This window comes from Panulirus ornatus, chromosome 50 (assembly GCF_036320965.1).
Source record: "Panulirus ornatus isolate Po-2019 chromosome 50, ASM3632096v1, whole genome shotgun sequence".
Classification (NCBI taxonomy): domain Eukaryota; kingdom Metazoa; phylum Arthropoda; class Malacostraca; order Decapoda; family Palinuridae; genus Panulirus; species Panulirus ornatus.
The window spans coordinates 14658802-14675924 of record NC_092273.1 but is presented as its reverse complement, the minus strand read 5'-3'; the positions used below and the strand labels follow the sequence as shown (position 1 = coordinate 14675924).

The 17123-nt window shown below is 39.6% G+C and overlaps 1 protein-coding gene across 1 annotated transcript in view; it reads left to right on the top strand.

Annotated features, from left to right (window-relative positions):
* Positions 1-17123, top strand: part of LOC139764631 (homeobox protein dve-1-like) — a 404802-nt gene that overhangs the window by 272892 nt on the left and 114787 nt on the right. Inside the window, exon 3 of the mRNA XM_071691480.1 lies at positions 15257-15448. Coding sequence (XP_071547581.1) covers positions 15257-15448 — 192 coding nt within the window. The remainder of the gene's footprint in view (positions 1-15256; positions 15449-17123) is intronic.

The window sequence follows — 17123 nt, the reverse complement described above, 5'->3', positions numbered from 1 at the left end:
AAAAGACACGTGGCTCCCGGTAATCCATAAAAGACACTTAGCTCCCGGTAATCCATAAAAGACACGTCGCTCCCGGTAATCCATAAAAGACACTTAGCTCCCGGTAATCCATAAAAGACACGTGGCTCCCGGTAATCCATAAAAGACAGCTCCCGGTAATCCATAAAAGACACTTAGCTCCCGGTAATCCATAAAAGACACGTGGCTCCCGGTAATCCATAAAAGACACATGGCTCCCGGTAATCCATAAAAGACACTTAGCTCCCGGTAATCCATAAAAGACACATGGCTCCCGGTAATCCATAAAAGACACGTGGCTCCCGGTAATCCATAAAAGACACTTAGCTCCCGGTAATCCATAAAAGACACGTGGCTCCCGGTAATCCATAAAAGACACTTAGCTCCCGGTAATCCATAAAAGACACGTGGCTCCCGGTAATCCATAAAAGACACTTAGCTCCCGGTAATCCATAAAAGACACGTGGCTCCCGGTAATCCATAAAAGACACGTGGCTCCCGGTAATCCAAAGAAGACACGTGGCTCCCGGTAATCCATAAAAGACACGTGGCTCCCGGTAATCCATAAAAGACACTTAGCTCCCGGTAATCCATAAAAGACACGTGGCTACCGGTAATCCATAAAAGACACGTGGCTCCCGGTAATCCAAAGAAGACACGTGGCTCCCGGTATTCCATAAAAGACACTTAGCTCCCGGTAATCCATAAATGACACTTAGCTCCCGGTAATCCATAAAAGACACTTAGCTCCCGGTAATCCATAAAAGACACTTAGCTCCCGGTAATCCATAAAAGACACGTGGCTCCCGGTAATCCATAAAAGACACTTAGCTCCCGGTAATCCATAAAAGACACTTAGCTCCCGGTAATCCATAAAAGACACGTGGCTCCCGGTAATCCATAAAAGACACGTGGAAAGACACGTAGGGAAAAAAAAAAAAAGATAAAACGCGTGTTTTCACGTTAAAGATGAGTTGAAGGCTGGTGTACTGGTGTTGACTGGGAGGAGGTGTGGGAAACTGAACACGTGATGGGAACCTTGATTACCAACGGACGTCACTCACGACGACGACTGCTGCACCAGCAGGAGCGGCGGTGGTGGTGGTGTTATCTGGCGCGGGGAGAGGGAGAACACTGATAACGATTATCATCAGAACATGGAATCTTGGATATCTCTGACACCACAAGGGAGGGAAGGAAGGAGGGAAGGAGGGAGGGAAGGAGGGTGGGAGGGAAACGGAGGGACAGCATTTAACGACACTGATCAGGTGGTTAATTTGGTGAAGCAGTCGTCCATATCTATCTATCTATCGATCTACCTATCTATCTATCTATATATATATATATATATATATATATATATATATATATATATATATATATATATATATATATTGGAAAGGATCACAATTTTGCGCGTGATCAAGATATTCCTATGAGTCCACGGACACGAAAAGTTCCCAAGTGCACTTTCGTGTAATAATCACATCATCAGGGGAGACACAAGAGAGAAATATAACAGTCAGTTGATATACATCGAAGAGACGAAGCTAGGACGCCATTTGGTAAACATGTGATTGTATATATATATATATATATATATATATATATATATATATATATATATATATATATATATATATATATATACAAATGGAGGTTTAGTATATATATATATATATATATATATATATATATATATATATATATATATATATATATATATATATATACAAATGGAGGTTTAGTATATATATATATATATATATATATATATATATATATATATATATATATATATATATATATATATATATATACATGTATTTACAAGTGGAGGTTTAGTATGTATACATGTGTATACAAATGGAAGTTTAGTGTGTATACATGTATATACATGTGAAGGTTAAGTATATATACACACGTATATACAAATGAATTTTTTTTTTAGATATATACACATGTATATACAAAGGGAGCTTTAATAAATATATACATATATATTCGAAAGTAAGTTTAGTATATATATATATATATATATATATATATATATATATATATATATATATATATATATATATATATATATATACACACAAATGGAGCATTTATATACAATTTTATAACAGGCATGATGCCAGACCCGAACACAACCATCCGGTAACGCTTGTTCACCAATAGCATCTTAGCTACGTCTCTTCCTCGTATATCAACCGACTGTTATACTACGTCTTCTTTCTCATTCTTGTGTCTCCCCATGATGATGATGTGATCATTACACGAAAGTGCACTTGGGAACTTACCGTGTTTCACTTCCCTGGTGGTTTTATGCATATACGAGATCACGCGCACCATTTGCAAAATGTATGTACACAAATGGAGGCCCCTTTTTTTTCCCTCCGCCACAGTAAGGGCATTATTCTTACTTCCAGTATTTACTGGAAAATGATAAAAATGAACTATGGAATAATCCAAGCATTAGGATCCCTATGGGACACGTATCCATTACCACCTCTCTGCCTCCTCCACCACCGCAGCCACACCACTGCCTCCACCACCACTGCAGCCACATCACTGCCTCCACCACCGCAGCCACACCACTGCCTCCACCACCACTGCAGCCACACCACTGCCTCCACCACCACCGCAGCCACACCACTGCCTCCACCACCACTGCAGCCACATCACTGCCTCCACCACCACCGCAGCCACACCACTGCCTCCACCACCACCGCAGCCACACCACTGCCTCCACCACCACCGCAGCCACACCACTGCCTCCACCACCACTGCAGCCACACCACTGCCTCCACCACCACTGCAGCCACATCACTGCCTCCACCACCGCAGCCACACCACTGCCTCCACCACTGCTGACATCGCCACTACCGCAGCCACTACCACTACCTTCAATACCACTACTCATACCGCCGTGGTGTGGTGGGTTAGCGATGCTGAGCGTGAGTCAGCGTGGGTTCCTCCCGAGGTCGGACCCGTATGGGTTCGAATCCTAGTCCGTGACATTCGGCCCACGGGCAATCCTAGCTCTTCATCCCAACTATAGGGTTGGTCGATGAATGGGTACATGGCTTAGAGGCTTGAGTATATATGTGTGTATATGTATGTACACACGTAGGGGTAAATACATGGTGCATATATATATATATATATATATATATATATATATATATATATATATATATATATATATATATATATATGTGTGTGTGTGTGTGTGTGTGTAAGATAGAGAGACGGGGCAACAGAGTCTAAAACTCTCTCCCCGTAACTTACAAATAGTACTCGCACACTCACACACACACACACACACACACACACACATACACACACACACTATACCATATATGATGTTGTTAAGAAGTTAGATCATCAGGCTGGAGTAAGGGACAGACTTCTTCAATAGACAGAAGATGACCCCCTGTGGGAGGGAACAAGGCACCTACGACAGGAGGGAGGGCGGCGGGAGGAGCCTTGCTGAAGAGGGTTGATGTCACAAACGGGGTTCAGTCCTGGGGCTTGTTGTCTCTCCCGGTCCATGTAAAGGGAGTTGGACTCCTTTGTGAAGATGTTTGCGGATGATGCTGAGGACATGACGGGAGTGTAGAGCGAGGAGGATTGCATCAGCATGCAAGGGGACCTAGACACACTCTAAAGTTGGTCTGATACATTTGGCCGATGGATTTCAACCCGAGGAAATGCCAAGGGCTAAGGATGGGACACAGTGAAAGAAATGCTCAGCATAATGAAGTATTATCCATAAGGGAAATGATAGAAAGAAAAAAGAAAAAAGCTGCTTTGGAGTCGACATGGTACCATACTTGTGGCCAGAGTCCCATCTTAGGAGAAGAGTAGAGAAAGTGTCTGCCGGTGGATATTAAAACTACATTCAAGGTCGCGAATGTGAACATTTTCATCAAACTGTTCACATCACGTAGGAGACGAGAACGTGAATCTCCAGTTTGATCTCCATACTGAGCATACAGATCTGCTGGAGGAGGTTTAGATGAGGGTCACTGAAGATGACAACAGAATGAAGAGAAACTGTGTTACAGGGAGAAGTTAAGAGGGGGCCATTAGTTTGTCCACAATGGAAAGAGAAGAGTAAGGAGTGACTCGATCACAACCTTTTAAGTTTGTAAACCAGTTAAGTAACGTCATGAGGGACAAGTTCTTTGAAAGATGCAGAGATGAAGCGACCAGAGGCCACACCATGACGCTAAGCGAAGCACTTATATAGCGAACATTGTAAAGAAGTACTTTCGTGGCACGCGAGCTGTGGATCAGTGGCATAAACTGACTAAGGAGAATTGTGAATGTTAAGAACACCCAGAAATTTCAAGTTATGTGGTCACAGAGAATGCTCGAGTGATGAGGCACCACGGGTATAAAGTTCCCTCACCGTACAGTACCAAAAAGATAAATAACACACCTTCAGGTGTTCTCAAGTCAACCTCTACAAGTCTTCCATCTCAATCCCTCATTAGCTGCTTCTGAACCGATAGTTCACTCGTAAGGAATTCCTAGAAAAGGTTTGGATTATCTCTCCTGTCTTGTCCACAGCATTGTTTATGAAGTTCCCCTGTTCCTCCTTTATCTCCCTTTGTACTCGTCCCTTGCTCTCTTCACAGCCTTGACAGACAGATAGCTAGCTGGTTGGATGTAATGTCGTCCACATCTTTTTTCCACAGCACAATCCTAAGACTCCTCCGTCGCAAATGGACATGATAAATGGACTACAATATCTGACTTTTCTCAAACATCCCTCAATACCTGCAGGTAGAAGACGCCTGTATTTCTCTACCACTTCGATTTTGATTATCACAAACCCTTCCATAACAATGGTCTGTATCATGGCTACAGAGCTCTGCTAACACAGATTGTCTTTTATCTCTTCCCAGTATCCCACAACTGTGTCTCTCTCCTCTTCCCAGTATCCCACAACTGTGTCTCTCTCCTCTTCCCAGTATCCCACAACTGTGTGTCTCTCCTCTTCCCAGTATCCCACAACTGTGTCTCTCTCCTCTTCTCAGTATCCCACAACTGTGTCTCTCTCCTCTTCCCAGTTTCCCACAACTATGTCTCTCTCCTCTTCCAGCCCAGTTTCCTTTCTCGCTGTGCCGTCATCGTGTTTATACCATAGAATCACATTCGAGCGTTGTATGGTTCCCTGTACAGTCATTCTCAGTATTCATTGCGTGTGTTGTAGTGAGGAGAGGGTATGACCCGCCTCGCATCCTTCTGTGTGTTGTCAGTGACGTGCTGGTAGGGGGACATTTCTCGTATACACTCTTCAGGATCTTGCGTCTCTGCATGTTCTCCTCGTCTACGTTGTTATAACTGAACTCCCCCCCATGAACGGAAACTTGTGTCTCCATGAGAATCTATTGTTCTCCTCGTCTGCGTCTCTGTATAACTGTATAACTTTCCCATGAACAGATCTTGACCCTGTGTGTCGGTTAATTGACTCACTGCTTCCCCTGATTGGTCCTTCACTGTTGTTATCTTTCCATAGCACTGCTCCATGATGTCAACAGTGAATAAGTCTTCGATAGATGCCAGGATAGAGGAACCAGGGCCATGCCATGCAACTGATCAAGATACTCGCTGAAGAAGAAGAAGAAAAAAAAGAGAAATGTAAAGGAATGCTTTTGTGGTGTAAGAAGAGCAGAGGCGTGGATTGAAGTCGTAAAAGTCTTAATGCTGACAGACTGTAAAAGGTGTATATATAATTGGATGATTATAAAGGGAAGAGGTTAAGAGATGGGACCACCCCTCCCCCACAAGTGCAGAACTCCCTCCCTGTACAGGACAGGTGGATCGCTACACACACACACACACACACACACACACACACACACACACACACAACACAACACACCCAAGAAAGGCACTAGATATAATCCTTCCGCAGATAAATGAGTGTGTCTGATGCAGGATTGGCGGAGGAGGCGGAGGGGAGGAGGAGGAGGAGGTGGGTGCACGAGCACCTCCTCCGCCCTCCCCTCACCACCCCTCCACCTCGTGACACCCCAGGATCTGCGCACTCTTCATCCTCCGTAGCACAAGAGGGTATACCGTAGCGCGTCTGTGATATACGGTGATATATGAGGCGGGAATATGCTCATGGTAGATCTTGGGAGAATACATGGTATGTATATATATATATATATATATATATATATATATATATATATATATATATATATATATATATATAAGAGGGGAGATATGTTGTGGATTCTTACATACAGAGGGAGATGGGTAGATAAAGATACTGAATGGTGGAGATGAAGGCAGATGGGTAGATAAAGATACAGAAAGAGATACTGATTGGTGGAGATGATTATTATCATGCGCCAGATGGAGTGAGTGTAGAGAAAGGTGGTGTGTGGGGTGGTTACTGGTGCCATCTGCAGTGACGAGTAAAGGGGGGGGGGGACTGCCTCATGGTGTGGGTGGTGGGTAAGGGGACTTGAGTAATGCTTGGTGAGTCACGACCCTGGTCACTGCTGGATGGTTAGCAGTGAGTCACGACCCAGGTCACTGCTGGATGGTTAGCAGTGAGTCACGACCCAGGTCACTGCTGGATGGTTAGCAGTGAGTCACGACCCTGGTCACTGCTGGATGGTTAGCAGTGAGTCACGACCCTGGTCACTGCTGGATGGTTAGCAGTGAGTCACGACCCTGGTCACTGCTGGATGGTTAGCAGTGAGTCACGACCCTGGTCACTGCTGGATGGTTAGCAGTGAGTCACGACCCTGGTCACTGCTGGATGGTTAGCAGTGAGTCACGACCCTGGTCACTGCTGGATGGTTAGCAGTGAGTCACGACCCTGGTCACTGCTGGATGGTTAGCAGTGAGTCACGACCCTGGTCACTGCTGGATGGTTAGCAATGAGTCTCCCAGGGTCAGGTAAACAATTACGACTAAGAGTCGTATCGTACCCTCGTGCTCCAGGGTCGTACCGTCGCACGTACCCTCGTGCTCCAGGGTCTTACCGTCGCACGTACCCTTGTGCTCCAGGGTCGTACCGTCGCACGTACCCTCGTGCTCCAGGGTCGTACCGTCGTCCGTACCCTCCCTCGTGCTCCAGGGTCGTACCGTCGTACCATACCCTCGTGCTCCAGGGTCGTACCTTCGTCCGTACCCTCGTGCTCCAGGGTCGTACCGTCGTCCGTACCCTCCCTTATGCTCCAGGGTCGTACCGTCGTACCGTACCCTTGTGCTCCAGGGTCGTACCGTCGTCCGTACCCTCCCTTGTGCTCCAGGGTCGTACCGTCGTACCGTACCCTTGTGCTCCAGGGTCGTACCGTCGTCCGTACCCTCCCTTGTGCTCCAGGGTTGTACCGTACCCTTATGCTCCAGGGTCGTACCGTCGTCCGTACCTTCGTGCTCCAGATGTCGTACCGTCGTGATCACGTGCCGTCCGTACATGATCGTACCCTCGGGATCACGTGACCTGACTTCAGCAATGTGACGTCAGACACGGAGCTGACATCACGAGGAGGGAGGGAAGGGAGGGAGGGAGGGAAATGGGAATAGGGTGGGGGAGAGGGTGAGGAGGAAGGGAGGGAGGGAGGTAGGGAAATGGGAATAGGTGGGAGGGAGGGAGGGAAATGGGAATAGGTGGGAGGAAGGGTGAGGAGGAAGGGAGGGAGGGAAATTGGAATAGGTGGGAGGGAGGGTGAGGAAGGAAGGGAGGGAGGGAAATGGGAATAGGTGTGAGGGAGGGAGGGTGAGGAAGGAAGGGAGGGAGTGGGGGAATGCCTTCGTCCTAGGTTAGGTGGGAAGGGAAGCCCTTGTGTGACGCGACCGTGTTAGCAGGGCGCACCAGATCAGTGACATCACACGTGATAAATAAGATAAGTTAGAGGATTTACCTCGTGTGTGTGTGTGTGTGTGAGAGAGAGAGAGAGAGAGAGAGAGAGAGAGAGAGAGAGAGAGAGAGAGAGAGAGAGAGAGAGAGAGAGAGAGAGAGAGTGTGGGGTAGTTGGTGTTGGACTGGTGTTTGTGTGTGTGTGTGTGTGAGAAAGAGAGAGAGAGAGTGAGTGTGTGTGTGTGTGCAAGTGATGTGACTCTCTCTCTCTCTCTCTCTCTCTCTCTCTCTCTCTCTCTCTCTCTCATTCGTCTCCCACTGACAAAGGTTCACTTGGCTGGCGGTGTGTGTGTGTGTGTGTGTGTGTGTGTGTGTGTGTGTACGTTGCACCCCAGCAGTAATCTGGTGTCAGACTTGTGCAGATTCTGGTAATTTGAGCCTTGGACTTCCATTTTAAGGCGGCGAGGGGGAAGGGGGGGGGGGATGGATTAGCCAGGAAGGGCTATTGGGGGGGGGGCGTTCGTCCGAAAGGAGGGGAGGGGGGGAGAGAGGCCCACCCATTACCCCAGGAGAGTCCGGTGTGTGACGCGTAGGGGGGATCGTGTTTGTGGTGGTGGGGTGAGTGTGGTAGTGGTGTGGTGGTGTGGCCAGTGGTGGTAATTACCTTCTCTTGCCTCGCAGATGGTGAGGTGGCGTGTATCTATATACATCACTGATATATATATGTATGTATATATATATATATATATATATATATATATATATATATATATATATATATATATATATATATATATATATATATGTTGGAAAGAATCTCAATTGAGCGCGTGATCAAGTATATTCCTAGGAGTCCACGGGGAAAATGAAACACGATAAGTTCCCAAGTGCACTTTCGTGTAATAGAAAGAAATATAACAGTCATTTGATATACAACGAAAAGACGTAGCTAGGACGCCATTCGGGTAGTCACTTGTTTACCAAATGGCGTCCTAGCTTCGTCTCTTCGTTGTATATCAACTGACTTGTATTTCTCTCTTTTGTCTCCCCAGATGATGTGATTATTACACGAAAGTGCACTTGGGAACTTAACGTGTTTCATTTTCACCGTGGACATATAGGAGTATAAAGATGTAGATGATGTCTATATTCCCTTCATCACGTGTCTGGGTCTTCGTCACGTGCGTCACGTGCGGACCACCGTCGAGCGCACATGTTAAGTGCACGTACTGCTTTCCTTCAAGGCCCTCTGGGCTCCCAAGGGTCAATTGTTCCTTCCTTTTCCTCATTCATCTCGAGTGCGTTGGCAGAGGACACACCCCGTGTGACTGTGAGTGCAACTTATTGGAGATGTAGCGCACGCACACACACACACACACACACACACACACACACACACACACACACACACACACACACACACACACACTAACCCGTTCCTGCCGACCACTTTTCCATTCAGCCTCCTCCCCGAAGCTCTGGAGGCTCGCAAGAAACCCTTCGATTTCGCGTCCCTGCAAAGTGGAAATGATGTGTTAGAGAGGCGCTGTGTGTGTGTGTGTGTGTGTGTGTGTGTGTGTGTGTGTGTGTGTGTGTGTGTGTGTGTGCTACCGAACGCCAGGGCAGGGCAGGGCACGGAGGGAGGGAGGGATTAGCAGATAAAGGCGACAAAAAGGGCGACTTAAACTTCAGGCGTGATATCATTCATGAAATCCCTCTGGCCAAGCATTAATCTTGCTTAGTGGATCCCACTTGGATGGATGCTTGGTGGTTACCTAATGCTGCCATGTTTAGCGCTCGGGCCGTCGCGCCCACCACCCACGGCCGCACCCGCAGAGTCCTGCTGCGGCTCTGGCTGCGGCCCAGGGGATATGTGTGTGTGTGGTGTGTGTGTGTGTGTGTGTGTGTGTGTAGGAGGGAGGGAGGAGGAGAGAGCTTTTGGTAATGATGGGGGTGGATGGGAGGATGGTACGGGGGGAGATGAAGGGTACAGCATATATGTTATATTTTGTTATGTTATACAGCATATATGTTATATTTTATGTTATACAGCATATATGTTATATTTTGTTATGTTATACAGCATATATGTTATATTTTGTTATGTTATACAGCATATATGTTATATTTTGTTATGTTATACAGCATATATGTTATATTTTGTTATGTTATACAGCATATATGTTATATTTTGTTATGTTATACAGCATATATGTTATATTTTGTTATGTTATACAGCATATATGTTATATTTTGTTATGTTATACAGCATATATGTTATATTTTATGTTATACAGCATATATGTTATATTTTGTTATGTTATACAGCATATATGTTATATTTTGTTATGTTATACAGCATATATGTTATATTTTGTTATGTTATACAGCATATATGTTATATTTTGTTATGTTATACAGCATATATGTTATATTTTGTTATGTTATACAGCATATATGTTATATTTTGTTATGTTATACAGCATATATGTTATATTTTGTTATGTTATACAGCATATATGTTATATTTTGTTATGTTATACAGCATATATGTTATATTTTGTTATGTTATACAGCATATATGTTATATTTTGTTATGTTATACAGCATATATGTTATATTTTGTTATGTTATACAGCATATATGTTATATTTTGTTATGTTATACAGCATATATGTTATATTTTATGTTATACAGCATATATGTTATATTTTGTTATGTTATACAGCATATATGTTATATTTTATGTTATACAGCATATATGTTATATTTTATGTTATACAGCATATATGTTATATTTTGTTATGTTATACAGCATATATGTTATATTTTATGTTATACAGCATATATGTTATATTTTGTTATGTTATACAGCATATATGTTATATTTTGTTATGTTATACAGCATATATGTTATATTTTGTTATGTTATACAGCATATATGTTATATTTTGTTATGTTATACAGCATATATGTTATATTTTATGTTATACAGCATATATGTTATATTTTATGTTATACAGCATATATGTTATATTTTATGTTATACAGCATATATGTTATATTTTATGTTATACAGCATATATGTTATATTTTGTTATGTTATACAGCATATATGTTATATTTTGTTATGTTATACAGCATATATGTTATATTTTGTTATGTTATACAGCATATATGTTATATTTTGTTATGTTATACAGCATATATGTTATATTTTGTTATGTTATACAGCATATATGTTATATTTTATGTTATACAGCATATATGTTATATTTTATGTTATACAGCATATATGTTATATTTTATGTTATACAGCATATATGTTATATTTTGTTATGTTATACAGCATATATGTTATATTTTGTTATGTTATACAGCATATATGTTATATTTTATGTTATACAGCATATATGTTATATTTTGTTATGTTATACAGCATATATGTTATATTTTGTTATGTTATACAGCATATATGTTATATTTTGTTATGTTATACAGCATATATGTTATATTTTGTTATGTTATACAGCATATATGTTATATTTTGTTATGTTATACAGCATATATGTTATATTTTGTTATGTTATACAGCATATATGTTATATTTTGTTATGTTATACAGCATATATGTTATATTTTGTTATGTTATACAGCATATATGTTATATTTTATGTTATACAGCATATATGTTATATTTTGTTATGTTATACAGCATATATGTTATATTTTGTTATGTTATACAGCATATATGTTATATTTTGTTATGTTATACAGCATATATGTTATATTTTGTTATGTTATACAGCATATATGTTATATTTTGTTATGTTATACAGCATATATGTTATATTTTGTTATGTTATACAGCATATATGTTATATTTTGTTATGTTATACAGCATATATGTTATATTTTATGTTATACAGCATATATGTTATATTTTGTTATGTTATACAGCATATATGTTATATTTTGTTATGTTATACAGCATATATGTTATATTTTGTTATGTTATACAGCATATATGTTATATTTTGTTATGTTATACAGCATATATGTTATATTTTATGTTATACAGCATATATGTTATATTTTGTTATGTTATACAGCATATATGTTATATTTTGTTATGTTATACAGCATATATGTTATATTTTGTTATGTTATACAGCATATATGTTATATTTTGTTATGTTATACAGCATATATGTTATATTTTGTTATGTTATACAGCATATATGTTATATTTTGTTATGTTATACAGCATATATGTTATATTTTGTTATGTTATACAGCATATATGTTATATTTTGTTATGTTATACAGCATATATGTTATATTTTGTTATGTTATACAGCATATATGTTATATTTTGTTATGTTATACAGCATATATGTTATATTTTGTTATGTTATACAGCATATATGTTATATTTTGTTATGTTATACAGCATATATGTTATATTTTGTTATGTTATACAGCATATATGTTATATTTTGTTATGTTATACAGCATATATGTTATATTTTATGTTATACAGCATATATGTTATATTTTGTTATGTTATACAGCATATATGTTATATTTTGTTATGTTATACAGCATATATGTTATATTTTGTTATGTTATACAGCATATATGTTATATTTTGTTATGTTATACAGCATATATGTTATATTTTGTTATGTTATACAGCATATATGTTATATTTTGTTATGTTATACAGCATATATGTTATATTTTGTTATGTTATACAGCATATATGTTATATTTTGTTATGTTATACAGCATATATGTTATATTTTGTTATGTTATACAGCATATATGTTATATTTTGTTATGTTATACAGCATATATGTTATATTTTGTTATGTTATACAGCATATATGTTATATTTTGTTATGTTATACAGCATATATGTTATATTTTGTTATGTTATACAGCATATATGTTATATTTTGTTATGTTATACAGCATATATGTTATATTTTGTTATGTTATACAGCATATATGTTATATTTTGTTATGTTATACAGCATATATGTTATATTTTGTTATGTTATACAGCATATATGTTATATTTTGTTATGTTATACAGCATATATGTTATATTTTGTTATGTTATACAGCATATATGTTATATTTTGTTATGTTATACAGCATATATGTTATATTTTGTTATGTTATACAGCATATATGTTATATTTTGTTATGTTATACAGCATATATGTTATATTTTGTTATGTTATACAGCATATATGTTATATTTTGTTATGTTATACAGCATATATGTTATATTTTGTTATGTTATACAGCATATATGTTATATTTTGTTATGTTATACAGCATATATGTTATATTTTGTTATGTTATACAGCATATATGTTATATTTTGTTATGTTATACAGCATATATGTTATATTTTGTTATGTTATACAGCATATATGTTATATTTTGTTATGTTATACAGCATATATGTTATATTTTGTTATGTTATACAGCATATATGTTATATTTTGTTATGTTATACAGCATATATGTTATATTTTGTTATGTTATACAGCATATATGTTATATTTTGTTATGTTATACAGCATATATGTTATATTTTGTTATGTTATACAGCATATATGTTATATTTTGTTATGTTATACAGCATATATGTTATATTTTGTTATGTTATACAGCATATATGTTATATTTTGTTATGTTATACAGCATATATGTTATATTTTGTTATGTTATACAGCATATATGTTATATTTTGTTATGTTATACAGCATATATGTTATATTTTGTTATGTTATACAGCATATATGTTATATTTTGTTATGTTATACAGCATATATGTTATATTTTGTTATGTTATACAGCATATATGTTATATTTTGTTATGTTATACAGCATATATGTTATATTTTGTTATGTTATACAGCATATATGTTATATTTTGTTATGTTATACAGCATATATGTTATATTTTGTTATGTTATACAGCATATATGTTATATTTTGTTATGTTATACAGCATATATGTTATATTTTGTTATGTTATACAGCATATATGTTATATTTTGTTATGTTATACAGCATATATGTTATATTTTGTTATGTTATACAGCATATATGTTATATTTTGTTATGTTATACAGCATATATGTTATATTTTGTTATGTTATACAGCATATATGTTATATTTTGTTATGTTATACAGCATATATGTTATATTTTGTTATGTTATACAGCATATATGTTATATTTTGTTATGTTATACAGCATATATGTTATATTTTGTTATGTTATACAGCATATATGTTATATTTTATGTTATACAGCATATATGTTATATTTTGTTATGTTATACAGCATATATGTTATATTTTGTTATGTTATACAGCATATATGTTATATTTTGTTATGTTATACAGCATATATGTTATATTTTGTTATGTTATACAGCATATATGTTATATTTTATGTTATACAGCATATATGTTATATTTTGTTATGTTATACAGCATATATGTTATATTTTGTTATGTTATACAGCATATATGTTATATTTTGTTATGTTATACAGCATATATGTTATATTTTGTTATGTTATACAGCATATATGTTATATTTTGTTATGTTATACAGCATATATGTTATATTTTGTTATGTTATACAGCATATATGTTATATTTTGTTATGTTATACAGCATATATGTTATATTTTGTTATGTTATACAGCATATATGTTATATTTTGTTATGTTATACAGCATATATGTTATATTTTATGTTATACAGCATATATGTTATATTTTGTTATGTTATACAGCATATATGTTATATTTTGTTATGTTATACAGCATATATGTTATATTTTATGTTATACAGCATATATGTTATATTTTGTTATGTTATACAGCATGTATGTTATATTTTGTTATACAGCATATATGTTATATTTTGTTATGTTATACAGCATATATGTTATATTTTGTTATGTTATACAGCATATATGTTATGCTATATGGTATGTCATATAATATAGGTGAATAGTTTGTTTCACTATAAATACTGATATGAATCGATTTAAATAATTCTGATGTATTTTTTTTTGGGGGGGGGGGAGGTTAGTGGGGCGTTAGTGATCAAAATAAGACTCGAGAAACGTCTTTTGTCGTTTAACATATATTTTTTTATGGCCATTTTGTATGAACCATAGTGAGACGTCACTGGTGGAGGGCTGTGGTCTGTGTACATGGAGTAGGTTAAGGATCCTCATGTTGTGTGAAGGCCACGGTAGGGAGGCCGCCCCATGAGGGCATGAGGCGTCCCTCACTCTCCTCACCTTACTGTGTCCTCTTGCCTCCGTCCTCATAACGCTTCGCTTCCCTGTCCACCGCAGGCAAGAACATCCCGCTGCATGTTGTGATCGAGACCATCCCGCTGTGCGGAGTGGGGATGGGGATGGAGGAGCTGCGAGGGAGGGTGGAGATGGACAGCTACGCCCTCATCCCGGGCCACACCCGCTTCACCGACCTCCTGCAGGCGGCCCTCATCAAGCTCGGCTACTCCGAGGAACTCACGCAGGCCAGAGGTGAGCCGACTTCCCTCCTCACCTTCCTACCTCCACCTCACGACCTCTGGGCTGTCTCTGTGCTGCACAAACACCCCCCTCACCTCCTCCTTCCTGCTCTTTCCCAGCCTCACACACCCACACACCTGGGCTGTCTGTGCACAAACCCCCTATTCCTCCCTGCTCTTTCCCAGCCTCACCCACACACCTCACCCCCCCTGGGCTGTCTGTGCACAAACCCTCACCTCCTCCTTCCTGCTCCGCCCCCAGCCTCACCCACACACACACCCTCCTGGGCTGTCTGTGCACAAACCCCCCACCTCCTCCTTCCTGCTCCGCCCCCAGCCTCACCCACACACCTCACCCCCCTGGGCTGTCTGTGCACAAACCCCCACCAACTCCTTCCTGCTCTTTCCCAGCCTCACCCACCCACACACCCCCCTGGGCTGTCTGTGCACAAACCCCCACCTCCTTCTTCCTGCTCTTTCCCAGCCTCACCCACACACCCCAACCCCCCCTGGGCTGTCTGTGCACAAAACCCCCTACTCCTCCCTGCTCTTTCCCAGCCTCACCCACACACCTCACCCCCCTGGGCTGTCTGTGCACAAACGCCCCTTTACCCCCTCCTGCTCCGCCCCCAGCGCATGTTGTGAGGCTGGATACTCCCATGTGGCGTTGTCCCCCACCACAACAGCTCTTTACCTTTTCCACCTTTGAAAAGTCGAAGTCTTTCTCCCTCCCTTCAAGGGGGAAAGTCTCTCTCTTTCCCTTGTAGGATTCGTAGTCTTGTCCTCTTTCCCTTCAGGGGGTAAGTCTTTCCCTTCAGAGGGAGGTAAGTCCCTTTCCCTTCACAGGGGTACGTCTTTCCCTGTTCCATTTAGGATTCTTAGTCTTCTTTCCTTCCCTTTGGAGAGAAGTCTTTCCCTTTCCCATGTAGGATTCTTAATCTCTTCTCTTTTCCAGAGGTTAAGTCTTTCCCTCTCCCATCTGGCAGGTTTACCTTCCCATTCCTATGTTAATTCTTCCTCTTTTCCACCTTTACGCTTTTACAGTCCCCCATGTTTTGGCGTATTATTGTCCATGTTTAATATCCACAGTTTCTTGTATATATAACTTTACAGCCCCCATATTTAGATGTCACAGTCCCCCATGTTCAGACTTAAGAGGTCCCCCATGTTCAGATTTAACAGGTCCCCCATGTTTAGACGTAAGAGGTCCCCCATGTTCTGATTTAACATGTCCCCCATGTTTAGAATCAACAGGTCCCCCATGTTCAGACTTAACAGGTCCCCCATGTTCACACTGAACAGGTCCCCCATGTTCATACTTAACAGGTCCCCCATGTTCACACTGAACAGGTCCCCCATGTTCACACTGAACAGGTCCCCCATGTTCACACTGAACAGGTCCCCCATGTTCACACTGAACAGGTCCCCCATGTTCACACTGAACAGGTCCCCCATGTTCAGACTGAACAAGTCCCCCCCCCCTACAAATTTAGACCCCATGATTAATCCACATGTTTCACCTCCATAATTTCCAAGTGGAGTCTCCACACTCCCCATGTTGAACGTTGAGTCCCCACAGTCCCTCCTTCCCTCTCTCCCTCCCTCCCCTCCCTCCCTCCCTCCCTCTAATGGAGACTCCACAGGTCTTTGATCGAAGCCCCACACACCCCCCCCTTCCCTCCCACCTT